Source organism: Catharus ustulatus, chromosome 10 (genome assembly GCF_009819885.2).
Source record: "Catharus ustulatus isolate bCatUst1 chromosome 10, bCatUst1.pri.v2, whole genome shotgun sequence".
Lineage (NCBI taxonomy): Eukaryota > Metazoa > Chordata > Aves > Passeriformes > Turdidae > Catharus > Catharus ustulatus.
Genome location: NC_046230.1, coordinates 24,495,957 through 24,512,312, shown reverse-complemented (window position 1 = coordinate 24,512,312; position 16,356 = coordinate 24,495,957). Strand labels below are relative to the sequence as shown.

The window sequence follows — 16,356 nt, the reverse complement described above, 5'->3', positions numbered from 1 at the left end:
GGGTTTGCGGCGCCGGGAGCGGGGGAGGAGGAGCCGGGCTGGGGAAAGCCGTGGGATGGAGCCGGGCTGGGGAAAGCCGTGGGATGGAGCCGGCTGGCACCTCCGGGACACCAGCTGCCTCCCTCCAGAGCCGTGCTTCCCCGGCTTTTCCCGGAGATCGGGATGCGGGGTGATGCTGCCCCGCGCTGAGCGGCTTCCTATCGCGATAGACACCCTTCATATCGCACCCCGCTGTCGCGACAGACCCCCGTGCAGCGTGCTTATCGTGCCAAGGGTGACGGGCAGGTGCTTGCGAGCATCCCGCCTCCAAGGGAAGGAGCTGGAGCTGCAGAGAGAGGATTTGGGTTGGGATGGTCCCACCTCGGGTGAGGGGTGAGGGATTTCCAGAGAGGAGAGATGGGGATGGACAAGCATTTAGAAAACTTGAGCTGAAATTCCATGACCCTGCCAATCATGAGCCTCAGGTTCCTGCAGTTTATTCTATCCCAGAGATTAAAAAAAAAAAAAATCTTAATTTAGTGTCCTGCTCGCTACCCAACATCTCCTTTAGAACGCAACTTTGTGGTTAAAGTGAGAAATAAACGTGTCAGAAATGCTTTTCCCCCCGGAGCAGCAGGTTCCAGGCACCATCTCTCACAAACAAACCCTTCCGACCACAAAGGAATCCAAACCTTTTACCAGCAGCTGATAAAGCCGTTCTTGTGTTTGCACACATTTTAACGATGCTCTAAAGCTGCTCCTTCCCCAGGGAACACCTTTAAAAGGTGACAGGTGACAAAGGGGACATCGGGATGTGACGCTTTCCTTCCCAAGCCCACCACTGTTTGTGGATGTTGTTTGTGGAGCTGATGCTGGCTTTGATATTAAATTATTGCTTTGATATTAAAATATTGCCGTGCGAAGGTTTTGGTTAAATTCAGATCAGCCTGTCCTGGAGCTCGGGGCTGTGAAATCTGAAATTCCCTGGGTGGGCAGAGGTGGGAATGGCCCGAGTGGTTTTGGGTGGGTGTCACCCACAATCCATAAAAACCCGGCATAAAATGGGCAAAATTCACCCCCCAAATTTCATCTCAAAATTCACCCAAAATTAGCCAATTCGCCTCAAAATGATCCCAAAATTATCCCCCCAAATGGACAAAATTCAGCCAAAATTCACCTCAAAATTCACCCAAAATTAGCCAATTCGCCTCAAAATGATCCCAAAATTATCGCCCACAAATGGACAAAATTCAGCCAAAATTCACCTCAAAATTCACCTCAAGGTTTCCCTAAATTCACCTCGAAATTCACCCCAAAGTTCACCCAAATTGACGTTGCAATTATCCCAAAATTACCCCCAAAACGGCCAAAATTCACTTCAGGTGTATTTGGGTGAACTTTGAGGTGAATTTTGGCCATTTTTGGGGGATAATTTGGAGATAATTTTGAGGTGAATTGGTTAATTTGAGTGAATTTTGAGGTGAATTCTGGGGGAATTTTGAGGTGAATTTTGAAGTGAATTTTGAGGTGAATTTTGAGGTGAATTTTGGCCATTTTTTGGGGATAATTTGGGGATAATTTTGAGGTGAATTTGTTAATTTGGGTGAATTTTGAGGTGAATTTTGGGGGAATTTTGAGGTGAAATTTGGGGGAGTTTTGGCCATTTTTGGGGATTAAAAAAATAAATCCCTGCTCCCCCTTTCCCCCAGGCTGAACCCTTTCCCAGTTCCCTCCAAACTCTTCACTCAGCCCCAGGTGAGGTCAGCAGCTACTCTGGAGGAAGGTTCAATGTTGGAAAAATTTAAAAATTTACCATTGACACACTCTGCCTGATGAAACAGAGAAGGATTTGCTTCACAATAAATTTCAGATTTGCTGATAATCCAGCCTTGCTGGTGATTCCAGAGGGAAGAACCTTTGGAGTCAGAACTGATGGGCTCTTTTCTGAGAAGTAGGGCAGGGTTTAATGGAAAGGAGGCTGTGGTTTGATTTATCAGGCTCTGCTTCCTCCTACTGCTTCCTTCCCTGGCTCAGGAGAAGCCTCTGGTTTGTTCCTTGCAAGGAATGAAAAGCAAATTGATAAAACAGGAACAAAAAGTGAAAAAAAAAACCAAACAAAAAAACACCAAACAAACAAAAAAAAACCAAAACAAAAAAACCCTCAACAAACCAGAGAAGGGAAAGAATTAATTTTTACTTAACTTTTCTATTAGAGCAAGGTTTGAAAAGGAGAGATTTCATGTGGTTAAATAAATTTATTTCTAAACCTAACCTTTGCATTTACCAGCTGCAGGATGACCCTGCTGCACTGAGCAAAACCTCCCAGTGCCCTAAAATAAAAAATGAGGAGCACAACCACACTAAATTACCAGCTTGCTCATGGTTACTCTGCTCCAGACCTGAGCCTCAGCCTTCCCTGAATGCCCTGTGCTTGCCATGGTGAAAATCAGACCAAATTTCCTGTGTAAAAGTAGATAAAAATTGGGACTTTGTTTCCTTGTCTGCTCTGGAAGATCTGCTCCCTTCCTGGTTTGGCCCCTGGGGATTTGTGGTGATTATTTGTGTTAATTATTTGTGTTAATTATTGCTGGGGGTTCCAGCTTGGTTTTGGCTCCTGCAGGAAATCCAGCTCAGCCCCTGGAGACAGGAATGAAACCCCTGCCCTGCCAGAAAGGCCAAGGTGGCATTTCTGGAGTTTGGGAATATTTGGGAATATTTTGGGAATATTTCCTGAGCTTTTGGGCTCTGTCACAGCCCTGCAGGAATATTTTATAACAGACCAGGCTCTTCCCAGCCTGGAGAATGGAGGGTTTTCCAGAAGATCCAATTTCATGGAATCACAGAATCCCAGAATGGTTTGGGTTGGAAAGGACATTAAAATAATCCAGTGCCACCCCAGCCATGGCAGGGACATTTCCACTGTCCCAGGCTGCTCCAATCCCAATGTCCAACCTGGCCTGGAACATTCCAGGGATCCAGGGGCAGCCCCAGCTGCTCTGGGCACCCTCCCCACCTCCACAGGGAGGAATTTCTCCCTAAATCCGATCAGAGCAGATTGAGGATGTTCCTGCAAACCCAACAAAGCAGCAACCTGAACTCCTTTCATTTCCCAGCAGTGGGAGACCTGGATGTGATTTTTGAGATCTTGTCTGCCTGGTGAGGCTGTGTTGATTAATGGAAAGGAAACGTCCAGGGTCAGCACGGAATCTGGCAGAGTTTGCAGAATATCCTGGGCAGAGGTGATGCTCTGGCTAAACCTGAGATTACTGTGCTGTTAATCGTGCTCCCAGCTAATTTGGTGTGTGGTGATCCTGCCACCCTCCCTGACAATTAAAGCCAGCCCTACAAATTAGAGAACAACCTTTAATCTGCTGCCAGGGCAGGTTGGACAAAGGGTGTGGGTGACAATGACAACCCTGTGTGGGTGATCATCTCTCCCCTGCTTCAGGTGCCACCACAGCTCCTGTTTGGGGCTTTGGTGGCTCTGCAGTGAGGCAGGAGAGGCTCTGTGGGTCTGACCCTCCCTCCTGCCCTGATCCCTTTTTGTGCCAAATAAATCCTGTGGTCCCTTCTGGGAAATTCTGCTTTATGTGAATTTGTTCATGTGTGGCATTTGGTGGATTTGGGGTTATTTATCAGCAGCCTTGGCCTCATAAATATAAATATAAATAAATATAAATATAAATATAAATATAAATATAAATATAAATATAAATATAAATATAAATATAAATATAAATATAAATAATATATTAATAAATACAATATAAATATAAATGTAAATATAAAAAATAAAAATATATATAAATCAATAAAAATAAAAACAAAAATAAAAATATATATAAATCAATAAAAATAAAAATAAAAATAAATAAATAAATATATATATATATCAATATCATTATCAATTAATGTTCTGGGTTAACTGGCCTGCACCCATCTGCAGGAGGGGCTGAGTGGAATTCTGGGATCAGTAACAAGTAATTAGAAGATAAAGGAATAAAAGCTTGGAGAACAAGGATCTCCAGTCTTGGCTGAGTCACATTTTCACATCTCTGCTTCCTGCTGTGTCCCTTGGCCAATATTAAATTGCTGCAGCCAGGCTGGATGAGCTGAGTGTGTGATCTCCTGGGATAACTGGGATTTGTTTTATTCCCTTACTGGAATATCAGGTGGGAATCCCCATCTGGGGATGCCTGGGCTGCTCCCAAAGTGTTCCAGAGGAAATTCCAGATTTTCACCTGGAGAAGCCCAGCATTGAGATCAACCCTACTCATTCTAACACCGAGGGAAATTTCCTTCGAATGAGGAATTCTTCCCATTTCTGTTTTATTTTGGTTTTTTTTTTTTTTTTTTTGGTTTTGTTTTGTTTTTTTGTTCCCCCCTGCTCCCAATGCAAACAGGGTTGAGCAGTGCAGGTCTCTCAGAAACTTGATTTTTGTGTTCCAAAAATTCCATTTTGGGAAGTTATCCTGGGAAAACGTTTGAGGTTTTGTGCTTGTGCTGTCTCAGGGGCTGTGGGGTCATTAATTCTTAGGGCTGGGATGTTTGGACAGGGTGAATTATTGGGGATTGGAGTGGGTGATGCCTGTGGGGCCATTCCAGCCGGGATATTCCCTGATTTTTGTGCTTCAGCTGCAAACCCATCCCTGGCAGAGCTGTTGGGAGCTCCTGGAGCTCCCTCTTGTGCTGAGCCTCACCTGGAGCAGCAATTCCCAAAAAATCCTGTTTTCCTTCTCCTTCCCACTCCTGCCCGTTCTGCTCCTTCTCCCTTTCCAAGGGAAAAACAAGAGATGGGAATGGAAAACAAGAGATGGGAATGGAAAATAGAATGGGAATGAAAAATAAGAGATGGGAATGGAAAATAAGAGATTGAAATGGAAAATAAGAGATGGGAATAAAAAATAAGAGATGGGAATAAAAGACAAGAGATGGAAATGGAAAATAAGAGATGGGAATTAAAAATAAGAGCCAAAAATGGAAAAAAAAGAGATGGGAATGGAAAATAAGCGATGGGAATAAAAAATAAGAGATGGGAATAAAAAATAAGAGATGGGAATGGAAAATAAGAGATGGAAATGGAAAATAAGAGATGGGAATGAAGTCACTCTGCTCCTGCCCTAATCCTGGTGGGATTCCTGGTGAAATTCCTGTGCAGAGCCAGCAGTTGGGCTTTAATGATCTGTTCCAGCTCAGGATATTCCATGATTTGAGTCAGCAGATCTAAAAATACAATGTATTTTACACTTATTTACATTTTATTACTGTTATACATCCCCCTATTTTTTTTTGAGATATTTTGCTGCCTCTGCTGCTTCTGGGTGAGTTGCAGAGGAGTTGGAGAGATTCAGGCACTTTTTCCAAAGAAATCAGTGGGAATCTTCCCTCTGATTTTAGTGCAGATCCAGAGCTTTTGCAGCGAGTTTGTAGCTCAGAAAAAATAAAATTGTTACTCTCCTTTGCTATTTAACTCCCTAAATACCATAAACTCCCCAAATTCTCTGAGTCCAGCACACAGAAGCAGTTTTATTCCCAGATTTTTGCTTCCTGCTGTGATTTGAAGCTGCTGCATCACTCTGACCTGTCTGGAGCCCTGGGTTTGATTACACAGCCCGGATTTGCCAGAGCCGAGAAGAATTTGGGTGAAAGGAAACCGGAGCTCTCCATTCCCTTATTTCCTTATTTCCTTATTTCCTTATTTCCTTATTTCCTTATTTCCAAGGAGTGTTGCAACCCCTGCTGAGGTGAGATCACCTCCCTGTGCCCCAGGGATGGGCAGGATCCTCTCCCAAATTCCATCTCCAAGCCCTTTTGTCTCACAAAATGCTGATTAAAGCGTGGGGAGCTGGATGCTGAAGGGATTTCCAGGATTAAAAAGGATTCCAGTGGTTTTTCTGAGATGGGGGAGGGAATGGCAGCCCCAGCCTGGAATTCCAACCCTTCCCTGCCACTCATTTTCCCTGAAATCTGGGCACAAGGAGGGCAAGAATCCCAAAAAAACCCCAAGAAAAGTAAAAAAAAAAAAAAAAGAAAAAAAGAAGCAAAGCCAGGGCTCTTGAGGATGGTTTTAAGGAGGGCAAGAATCCCCCCCCAAAAAAAGAAAAGGAAAAAAAAAAAAATAAAGCAAAGCCAGGACTCTTGAGGATGGTTTTGTTTCCCAAACACACGAGGAAAAGAAGGAAAAAAAAAAATAAAAAAGGTGTCCATGACATCCCAGGGCTGCCTCACAAAGGGAGACCCCGGTGCAAAAGGGGAGCCAGGAAATTTTATCCCTTCTCCCTTTCGCCTTTCTCGAGTTTCCAGAGGAGACAATGGAAGAGTTTCTTAGCCCAGACCCCCCCAACAAAGGAAATTCTGGAGCAGGGTTTGGGATAACACCTGGGGGAATTTGTTTTACATCCCAGAAAGCTTCAAAACCCAGCCCCAGTGTGGGAGCTGAGCCAGGAATTATTCCTGAGCTGTAATTCTGGTGTGTCCCATAAATAACTGCGTGTTTCTGCTGCTTTAAATCTGTATTTTGGGGCTCCAGAGACTGGAATAGGCACCAGGAAGTTCTTCAATAATTCCCTAAATGGTTATTTTTGGGAAATAGAAGCTTTTGGATCTCCTAGACAGTAAATTTAAAGGGCAATAAATTCCTGCAGATTTTGGGGATTTGCACCAATATTTGGTACAGGGGTTGTGGGATCCCTGGTGCAGCTTTTCCCCATCTCATTTCCCCCCTGATATCTGAATTTTAGTAACACCAAATGTAATGAGACTGAATTTACAGGGAGATCATTTTATCCCTCTGAATCCAGTGGAAATCCCTTTGAATGTCATTTCCCTAGCCAAGTATTTAAAATCCTATGTGAACCACTGCTCTTTTTCTGTGTAAATGAAATAATTTTTACCCCACGCAGTATTTAAAGTTCTCATCACAAATGAATCCCCTCTACCCCCAAATTTAAGTTGAAAATAGAACAAAACCCAAAGATTATTTTCTCATTCGTTTCCAGGTTTTATTTCTGTCAAGCATTTAATTCACAATTTGATCATTTAGGGGAAAAAATGGGAATTACCATCCAAATTTGCTCTTAGTAAAGGGAATTTAACAAGTGTTGCTCTCATGATCCCATAGAGTATTTTTATTTTTCTTTTACCCTTTTCCACACTCCCAGCTCAGGGTGGGGATTGTGATGCCAAATAATTTTAAATACAGAGGAAAACCTGGGCCTTGCACAAATAAATGGACAAATCCTTTCTCCTTTGGGTCCTCACTGCCCAGACAGATTCACACTGAGTCTGCTACCCTGTGATGGGCAGAGGAGCATCCCCAAATCCCCAAAATCTGCCCCAAACAGCATCCCAGGATTTGATTTTTGGGATTTCAGTGTTAACTCAATCCTTGTAGGGAGTTTTGCCAATCCCAGGATTTGATTTCCTGGAATTTCAGTGTCACCTTGCTCCTTCCAGAGGACTTTAAATCCCAGGATTTGAGGGAAGGGTTTGGTTTCCTGGGATTCCCTTCCAGGGGACTTCACCAATCCCAGGGTTTGATTTCCTGGAATTTCAGTGTCACATCAATCCTTGCAGGGAATTTTATCAGTCCCAGGATTTGATTTTCTGGGATTTCAGCATCACCTCAATTCTTCCAGGGGACTTCACCAATCCCTGGGTTTGATTTTCTGGGATTCCAGTGCCACCTTTCTCCCTGCAGGGGATTTTACCAGTCCCAGGGTTTGATTCTGGGATTTCAGCATCACCTCAATCCTTGCAGGGGATTTTTCCAATCCCAGGGTTTGATTTCTGGGATTTCAGTTTCACCTTCTTCCTTCCAGAGGACTTCAAATCCCAGGGTTTGCTTTCCACGGATTCCAGTGTCACTTTGCTCCCTGCAGGGAATTTTATCAGTCCCAGGATTTGATTTCTGGGATTTCAGTGTCACTTCAGTCCTTGCAGGAACTTCAAATCCCAGGGTTTAATTTCCTGGAATTTCAGTGTCACCTCAATCCTTGCAGGGAATTTTATCAATCCCAAGGTTTGATTTCTGGGATTTCAGCATCACCTCAATCCTTGCAGGGGATTTTTCCAATCCCAGGATTTAAAGGAAGGGTTTGGTTTCTGGGATTTCAGTGTCACCTCTCCCCCTGTAGGGAATTTTATCAGTCCCAGGATTTAATTCTGGGATTTCAGTGTCACCTCAATCCTTGCAGGGGACTTCAAATCCCAGGATTTAATTTCCTGGGATTCCAGTGTCACTTTGCTCCCTGCAGGGAATTTTATAGTCCCAGGATTTGATTTCTGGGATTTCAGTGTCACTTCAGTCCTTGCAGGAACTTCAAATCCCAGGGTTTAATTTCCTGGAATTTCAGTGCCACCTCTCTCCCTGCAGGGAATTTTACCAGTCCCAGGGTTTGATTTTCTGGGATTTCAGCATCACCTCTCTCCCTACAGGGAATTTTATCAGTCCCAGGGTTTGATTTTCAGCATCACCTCAATCCTTGCAGGGATTTTTCCAATCCCAGGATTTAAAGGAAGGGTTTGATTTCTCAGATTTCAGTGTCACCTCACTCCTTCCAGGGGATTTCAAATCCCAGGATTTGATTTTCTGGGATTTCAGTGTCACCTCTATCCTTGTAGGGAGTTTTACCAGCCCCAGGGTTTGATTTTCTGGGATTTCAGCATCACCTCTCTCCCTGCAGGGAATTTTACCAGTCCCAGGGTTTGATTTTGGGATTTCAGTGTCACCTCAATTCTTCCAGGGGACTTCAAATCCCATGGCTTGATTTCTGGAATTCCAGTGCCACCTCTCTCCTTGCAGGAGATTTTGCCAATCCCCCCTCGTCTCCCCTGCAGGCTCTCATTGGCCAGGGCAGCAGCTGGGATAAAATAAAAGTGATTCTCTCCCAAAATAAGATTTCCTTTTTCCAGGTGCCATGGAGGGGGGGTCGTCCTGGGAGCAGGAGCGTTTGTAAGGTAGGAGAGAGTTGTAGAATTTATAGAAAATAAATATAATAAAATAAAATAAATTAAATTAAAAAAAAAAGATAATAGGATTTGTCTCCAGAAAAATTCCTGTCTAAAATCAATGTATAATTGCACAAGGATTGGGGTTTTTCTTTCCTCCTACATCTAAGAAATAGAAATAATTAAATAAGATAAAGTTCAGGCATCTCCCTGATATTTAAAACTGATGGATTGGGGTTAAATTCCTGTTGTGAACTGGAACAGCTGGAATTTTAGGGAGCAAATGTATTATTTCCATCTTATCATGGGAAATAGATTAATAATTAGTAGATATTTAGATCCAATTAAATGTAGATTAATTTTATGAATTATGTGGCACTGCAGCAAAGTTTAATTCTTCCTCTTTTTAATTTTAATTTTAGTGGAGGGATTCCAATGAATGATTTTATATTCAGTGGTGGTGAATTAATGCAATGAAAAAGTCCAAAATTTCAGTTTTATTTAAGTGCATTTATTTAAATCACAGACTGGTTTGGGTTGGAAGAAATCTTAAAGATCTTGTTCCAACCCCCTGGCATGGAAAAAAATTCCTAAAATAATTATTTAAGAATAATTAATATAGAAAGGGTCTTGCCCATTAAAATGAAAATCTGTTTGGACATTCATTGCTCTGAGAATTTAATTTTTTCAGGCTGGGGAGGGATAATTTGGTTATTAATTATTAATTATGTTTTTTCAGTGTGTGACAGCAATCCATCTGCAGAACTGGAGAGAGGCTGGGTTTGGGGTTTGGGGTTTGTGACAGGAAAACTTGGGAAAGGTTTGGGTTTGAGAACTGACTTAGAATTTCCCCATAAAATTGTCAAATCCCTAAAATCTCTGGGGGGTTGTGTGTAAAAAATGAGTTTATTGACTTATCTCCAGCTGTTACAGGACGCTCCTGTGTGATAATTTTGTTCAAAAGGAGAATTTGGGGTTTTTTTCCCTCTTTCCAGGCAGGAGATGATCCTTTTTTTTTTCTTCTTTTATCCTCCTTTTTTCTCCTTTTTTCCTCCTCCTTTTTTCCCTTTTATTTTCTCTTTTTTCTCTCTTTTTGTCCTTTTCCCCCCCTCCTTTTAAAACTTATTTTTCTCCTTTTTTCTCCTTTTTTCCTCCTTTTTTCTCCTTTTCCTCCTATTTTACTCATTTTTTTCTCCTTTTTTTCTCATTTTTCTCCTTTTTATCTTTTTTTCCCCTCTTTTTTTCTCCTTTTCCCCCCTTTTTTCTCCTTTTTAACTTATTTTTTCTCATTTTTTTCTCCTTGTTTCTCCTTTTTTTTCTCCCTTTTTTCCTCCTTTTTTCTCCTTTTTAAATCCCTTTTTTCCTCCTTTTTTCCTTTTTTTCTCCTTTTAAACTTATTTTTTCTCCTTTTTTTTCCCCCCTTTTTTTTTTTTTTTTTTTTTTTCTCCTTTTTTTCTCTCCTTTTCTCCTTTTTTTCTCCTTTTTCTCCGTGGCTGCAGCTGCAGGCTCTGGCTGCTCCCTGGTGCTGAGCATCTCCCTCCACACCAACTTCCCAGGAAAACTCTTCATGGTAAGGCTGGCAGGGAAAAAAAAAAATCACAGCCTTGGACAAAAAAAAAATAAATAATCTGAGCATGGAGTCCCAGATTCTAATTAATTCTAATTAAACACTCATGGAGAAGGGATAATTTATCCTTATGGATTGGATGGTCCCCGTGGGCACCAGTGACCACTGGGGGTTTTATGTGGGGAATCAATTTTCCATGAAATGATTCTGTTTTGTTTGAAAATGGTGAGAAATAATAAAAAAAAAAAAAAAAAATTTAAAAAAATTTAAAAAATATTTTAAAAAATTAAAAGTCCACTCTCCTCTAAAGCAGAATTGTTAAAGATGGGAAGGTTCCAATGCAGCCCCCAAATGCCTGGTTTGGAGCTGGATCTCCTTTTGCTCTCTGGGCTGGGGGGGTCTCTCCTGCAGCTTTGGAATGCTGAGGAAGGTTGGGTTTCAGCTCCAGCAAGAAAGGGACTCTGTTCCATTTGCATTTCCAGGGGGGACCCTGCTTTAAAAAAGGAACAAAGGTGCTTTTTGTGAGCAGTCACCTGAGAGGCATCACCTGGCTATAGGAAAACCTGGGGCCTTCTGCCTTTGTCCTTTCTTCCTGGGCCAGCTGAATCAACACTTTCAAAATAAAAAGAACAGATGTGAAAGTTTGCACTAAAAAAAAAAAAAAAATCCAGAAAATCAGGGAGAAGCAAAGGAAAAAATTTTGGTGTATTTGACATTTGATTCCAAAGTAGCTGTTTGAAAAAATTGATGTTTCATTTTTTCCCATTTATTCTTGTAGATAAAAGGTTTTTATTGTGTGTAATCATAATGGAATTCTCTCCATGTCCTTCCAGGACCTAAAGGGGGGTTACAAGGGAGTTGGAGAGAAACTTTTCCCCAAGGGCATGGAGTGATAGGAAAATGGGAATGGCCTGGACATGAACAAGGGCAGGGATGGGTGGGATTTTGGGAAGGAATTCCTCCCTGGGAATGGGCAGGGGCTGGGATGGGATTCCCAAAGGAACTGTGGCTGCACCTGCATCCCTGGAAGTGTCCAAGGCCAGGCTGGACATTGGGATTGGTGCAGCCTGGGATGGTGGGAGGTGTCCCAGGGATGGAATGGGATGGGATTTGAGGTTCAGGGATGGAGTGGGATGGGATTTGAGGTCCAGGGATAAAATGGGATGGGATTTGAGATCCAGGGATGGAATGGGATGGAATTTAATGTCCAGGGATGGAATGGGATGGGATTTGAGATCCAGGGATGGAATTTAATGTCCAGGGATGGGATTTAAGGTCCAGGGATAGAATGGGATGGGATTTAAGGTCCAGAGATGGAGTGGGAGGGGATTTGGGGTCCAGGGATGGGATTTGAGATCCAGGGATGGGATTTGAGATCCAGGGATGGGATTTAATATCCAGGGTTGGAATGAGATGGGATTTAAGATGCAGGGATGGGATTTAAGATGCAGGAATGGAGCAGGATGGGATTTGAGGTCCGGGGATGGAGCAGGATGGGATTTGAGGTCCAGGGATGGAGCAGGATGGGATTTGAGGTCCAGGGATGGAGCAGGATGGGATTTAAGATGCAGGGATGGGATTTAAGACCCAGGGATAGAATGGGATGGGATTTGAGGTCCAGGGACGGAGCAGGATGGGATTTAAGTTCCCTTCAACCCAACCTCGAGCCTTTCCCAGGATGGGGCAGCCACGACTCCTCTGGGAAAGCAGAGCCCCACTCCCATTGCTGTCTGGCTGTAGGGAAGAGCCAGGGGAGGCAGTGCAGGGGTTTTGTCTGTCCCTGTGTTCCCACAGCTGCTGCCATGTGGAGCTGCCTGGCTCTCACCCCGCTGCTGCTGCTGCTCGCCGTTGTCCCCACGCACGCTGCCCTGAAGGTCACCCCAGCTGTGCTCTACACCAAACCCAAACCTTCCCAGGCAGCAGCTGCTCCCCAGGCTGTCCCAGGGAAAATCCCAGAGCCAGCAGCCGGGGTCCCTACGCCTTTCCCCTCGGAGAATTCCACGCTGGACTCGGCCGAGCTCTTCTTCAACTGCTGCGAGTGCTGCCCGCCCCTGGCGGGACCCCGGGGCTGGCCAGGGCCACAGGGACCCCCAGGTGTGCTCAGCCCCTCTGCTCTGCTTTAGTTTGGATTTGCTCATTTTATTTTATTTTATTTTATTTTATTTTATTTTATTTTATTTTATTTTATTTTATTATTTTTTTTTTTTTTAGATAGGAAATTCAGAATAAGATTTGTAGATTGCTTCCTTCTCCCCTTATTTCCTACATTTTCTAACAACAACATGCAGAGACACTTTAGTCAATCTTTTACTTAAATAATAATTTTGTTTACTTTAGAGAGAGAAGTTTGGTTTTGTTTGTTTTGTTTCGTATTGTTTTTTTTGGCTATAGGGATTTTTAAAAGAAACTAATCAAGTTGTCTTGTGTCTTTACTTTCATGATTTGCATCTGCCTGGGAAAATCTGCAAACTTGTGAAACTTTTCTCATCTTCACAGCCTTCCCAGAGCTGTGGTTGTGGACTATGCTGAATTTATGGGTATTACTTTTAAGGGCAAGTTGTTTAAAGGCAAAAAAAATTTTTTTAATCAATGTTCTTGTTCATATTTTCATTTTCTAAAACGGAGACCCCCATTCCTTTTGGGCAAAGGATTCTTTCCCCAGCTCCCTGTCCCTGCCCTGATCCCCTTGGATTCACAGCTTTTATTCCACATTCCACATTTGATTCCACATTTAATTCCACTTCAGCCATGCCTTTTGCATCTTTACTGAATGTTTCTTCATTTTTTTCTTTTTTTTTTCCCATTGCAAAAGAGGAAAATAAAATAAAATAAAAAAATATATATAATTTGGGTTCAATTTTAAAAATAAATAAATAAATAAAGCACAAGAAGCAGCTCTCTACAAAGGACCTAAATAGTTAATAAAATGCACTTTGTGTCTTCTTTCCACTGCTAAAATACACACCCACAGAGCACCTAATTCTGCTCCAGCTCTAATAAATAGTGCATTAGTCTGCAAAAATTCACTTTAATAGCATTAATATTGGGAATGGGAACTATTCATCTGAGGGAAAGTAGGAAAATCATTAAATAATTCTCCTTTAATCCAATGCACTCCAGGGATTTTCACTGCCCATGGCTTGGGAACGGCTGGGACAATTCCAAAGCTGTGGGATGTGCTCAGATATTAAAGACAGATTAATTTCTATCTTTTATGAACCCCTGAGCTCCTGTGGCAGTGAGGCAGCTCAAAGTTGGTTTTACAAAGTCTTTAACCAGGGCCCAGAGTGAAATGCAAAGCTGTGAGATTTGATGATGTCAAATAAAACAAGCAGCTCTTCCCAGGGTGATGGAATCACCTCATATCCACTCCTCAATTCCACATTGCTCAGCTATTGGTGAAAATGCTTTTTAGAAGTTAAACCTTGAAGTTACTGAGATGATTTTGTTGATTTTACAGGTCCCAAGGGGGAGAAGGGCGATGCTGGGCTGCCAGGACCTCCTGGCCCTCAAGGTCCAAAAGGCTTTAAAGGAGAAAGAGGTAAACCAGGCTAATGGAAAACGCTGTTGTCTTCATAAAATACCACAAAATTATTAAAAAACCATATTTTTCAAAGCAAAAGCAGGTTGCTGCTAGGGGTTGAGCCTTGGAGAGGTTGAGTTGGCATCAGTGCAGGGACAGGAACTCAGGTGGTGGCAGTGTTTGTTCAGGTGGAATAGGAGCAGCTGCTCATAGAGATCTCACTCAAAAATTCTTGTTCTGAGCAGGAGCTCAAAATCTGGGGTCAGTTTGCTTTGGATTAAGACAGAAGTAGGAAAAGTGCAGGTTGTAAAATCTGCATTTCAATTTCAATATCTCAGACAAAAGAACTTCAGTGAAGATGCTGAGCAACCATTAATCTGAAAGTATTCCTGAAAGGAAAGCCTGCCCTTCGTTTGGGGCGTGGGGCAGCTTTATCCTGACAGGATCTGCAGAATCCCTGGGCCCCCAGCAAAAGTGGTGCTGTTCAGGCACTGCAGCCCCTCAGGCAGTGATCTACTCCTGGAAAAAGTCTCTGGCCACCCTAGAATGAGGAATCCAGAGTTGTCACCTTCTCCATCTTCCATTGAACAGGAGCAGCTGCCTCCAGAGGGGCAGAAATCCCGGAGTGAGGTGGGGCTGAGGTTCCTGAGGTGTTTCCTCAAACCACACATTGCTCAGGATTTTTATTAATGAATAAAGGTGCAGGTGGTCCCAGCAGGGTGTGGTGTTTGCTGTGCTGCACACACCAGCACCATTAATTAATTAATTGATGAATTCGTGTGGGAATGTCCTAGGAGGAAAAGGGGAGCAAGGGGAGCGAGGAGCGAGCGGAAGCCCCGGTTATCCAGGGAAACCTGGGCTGCAAGGTAGGTCTGGAAAACCCAGGACTGCTCTGACCTTGCCCTCTGCTCTGGGTTTTACAACTACATGGAAGGAGCAACCCCTTTGGGTGGTCCTTCCATCTCCAGAGCAATCCAGTTTTGTTGGTTTTAATCCTCTTTTTCCCCACCAGGTGAAGCTGGAGCCAAAGGCAACAAGGGCAACTACGGCTTCCCTGGCCTGAAGGGACAAAAGGGGGCTAAAGGGGACACCTGTGACAACGGCACCAAAGGGGACAAAGGGGACAGGGGGGACCCTGGAGAGCCAGGAGTGGGCGGAGAGCAGGGGGACAAGGGAGAAAAGGGGGACACGGGGGACAAGGGATACTGTGGGGAGCCGGGGGGCAGAGGGGCCAAGGGGGACAGAGGGGAGGGCGGCACCAAGGGGGAGAAGGGCAGCAAAGGCGACACGGGCACCGAGGGCATCCGGGGGGCGGCGGGCAAGCAGGGAGACAAGGGCGAGCAGGGCCAGAAGGGGGACAAAGGGGACCTGGGCACGGCGGGGCCTAAGGGCGAGCCGGGCCCCAAGGGCGGCCGGGGCGCCCCGGGCAGGAAAGGAACGCGCGGGCCCAAGGGCGCCTGTGGGGACAGGCCCAGAGCGCCGCGCTCGGCCTTCAGCGCGGGGCTGTCGCGGCCTTTCCCCCCTCCCAACGTGCCCATCAGGTTCGACCGCGTGTGGTACAATGAGCGCCGTGACTACGACCCCGCCACGGGCAAGTTCAACTGCAGCGTGGCCGGCGCCTACGTCTTCTCCTACCACGTCACCGTGCGCGGCCGGCCCGCGCGCCTCAGCCTGGTGGCCAGCAGCAGGAGGGTGGCCAAGGCCAGGGACACCCTCTACGGCCAGGACATCGACCAGGCCTCCTTCCTGACCATCCTCAAGCTCAGAGTGGGTGACCAAGTGTGGCTGGAGGTTGGGAAGGACTGGAACGGGCTCTACGCCGGCGCCGAGGACGACAGCGTCTTCACGGGGTTCCTGCTGTACCCTGATGGGTTCGAGGTGCTTCTCTGAGTTTAGGGTGGGAAGGTGACCCTGAGGAAGGTCTTTGAGGAGAAAAGGGCAGCACCTTGGTTTAGTTGTTATTTTCGTGATGTTTTAACAAAATTTAAATTTGCAAGGAGTGCATTAGTTGAAGTCACACATCCTTTGTCAGAGCACCAACAGAACCAGCATGGGGAGAGAGCACAGGTTGGAATTAGAATGTTCAAATAGAAAATTCAAATAGAATATTCAAACCATGGAATGGAACTCCTCCCCAGCCCCTGCAGTCCTTGCATGGTCCAAACTCCCTCTAGGAATCAGTCCTGATCACCTCTAATTCTGGTAAAAATGCCAGGGTTTGATTTATAGAGCTCAGCCAGATGGCAACGTGAGCAGTAGGTTCCTTGAAATCACCTGGAACAATTTGAATTTATCTCTCTTTATCCTTGAATCAGTATTAATTAGTGCTTTAGTCTTG

General features: G+C 44.3%; 1 protein-coding gene across 1 annotated transcript; it reads left to right on the top strand.

Moving 5' to 3' along the window:
* The first annotated feature begins 8,882 nt into the window (after positions 1–8,882).
* OTOL1 (otolin 1) lies at positions 8,883–15,908 on the top strand. Its single transcript, XM_033069143.1, has 6 exons — positions 8,883–8,937; positions 10,428–10,498; positions 12,290–12,589; positions 13,956–14,036; positions 14,813–14,884; positions 15,031–15,908. The coding sequence occupies exons 3-6, from the start codon at positions 12,298–12,300 to the stop codon at positions 15,906–15,908; spliced, it is 1,323 nt and encodes a 440-aa protein (XP_032925034.1). The 5' UTR covers positions 8,883–8,937; positions 10,428–10,498; positions 12,290–12,297.
* The last annotated feature ends 448 nt before the right edge of the window (positions 15,909–16,356 follow it).

Coding starts and splice junctions, on each gene's coding strand:
- OTOL1 (XM_033069143.1), top strand. CDS start 12,298: ATGTGGAGCTGCCTGGCTCTCACCCCGCTGCTGCTGCTGCTCGCCGTT. Junction 12,590..13,955: donor AGGGCCACAGGGACCCCCAG/GTGTGCTCAGCC, acceptor TTGATTTTACAG/GTCCCAAGGGGGAGAAGGGC. Junction 14,037..14,812: donor AGGCTTTAAAGGAGAAAGAG/GTAAACCAGGCT, acceptor GGAATGTCCTAG/GAGGAAAAGGGGAGCAAGGG.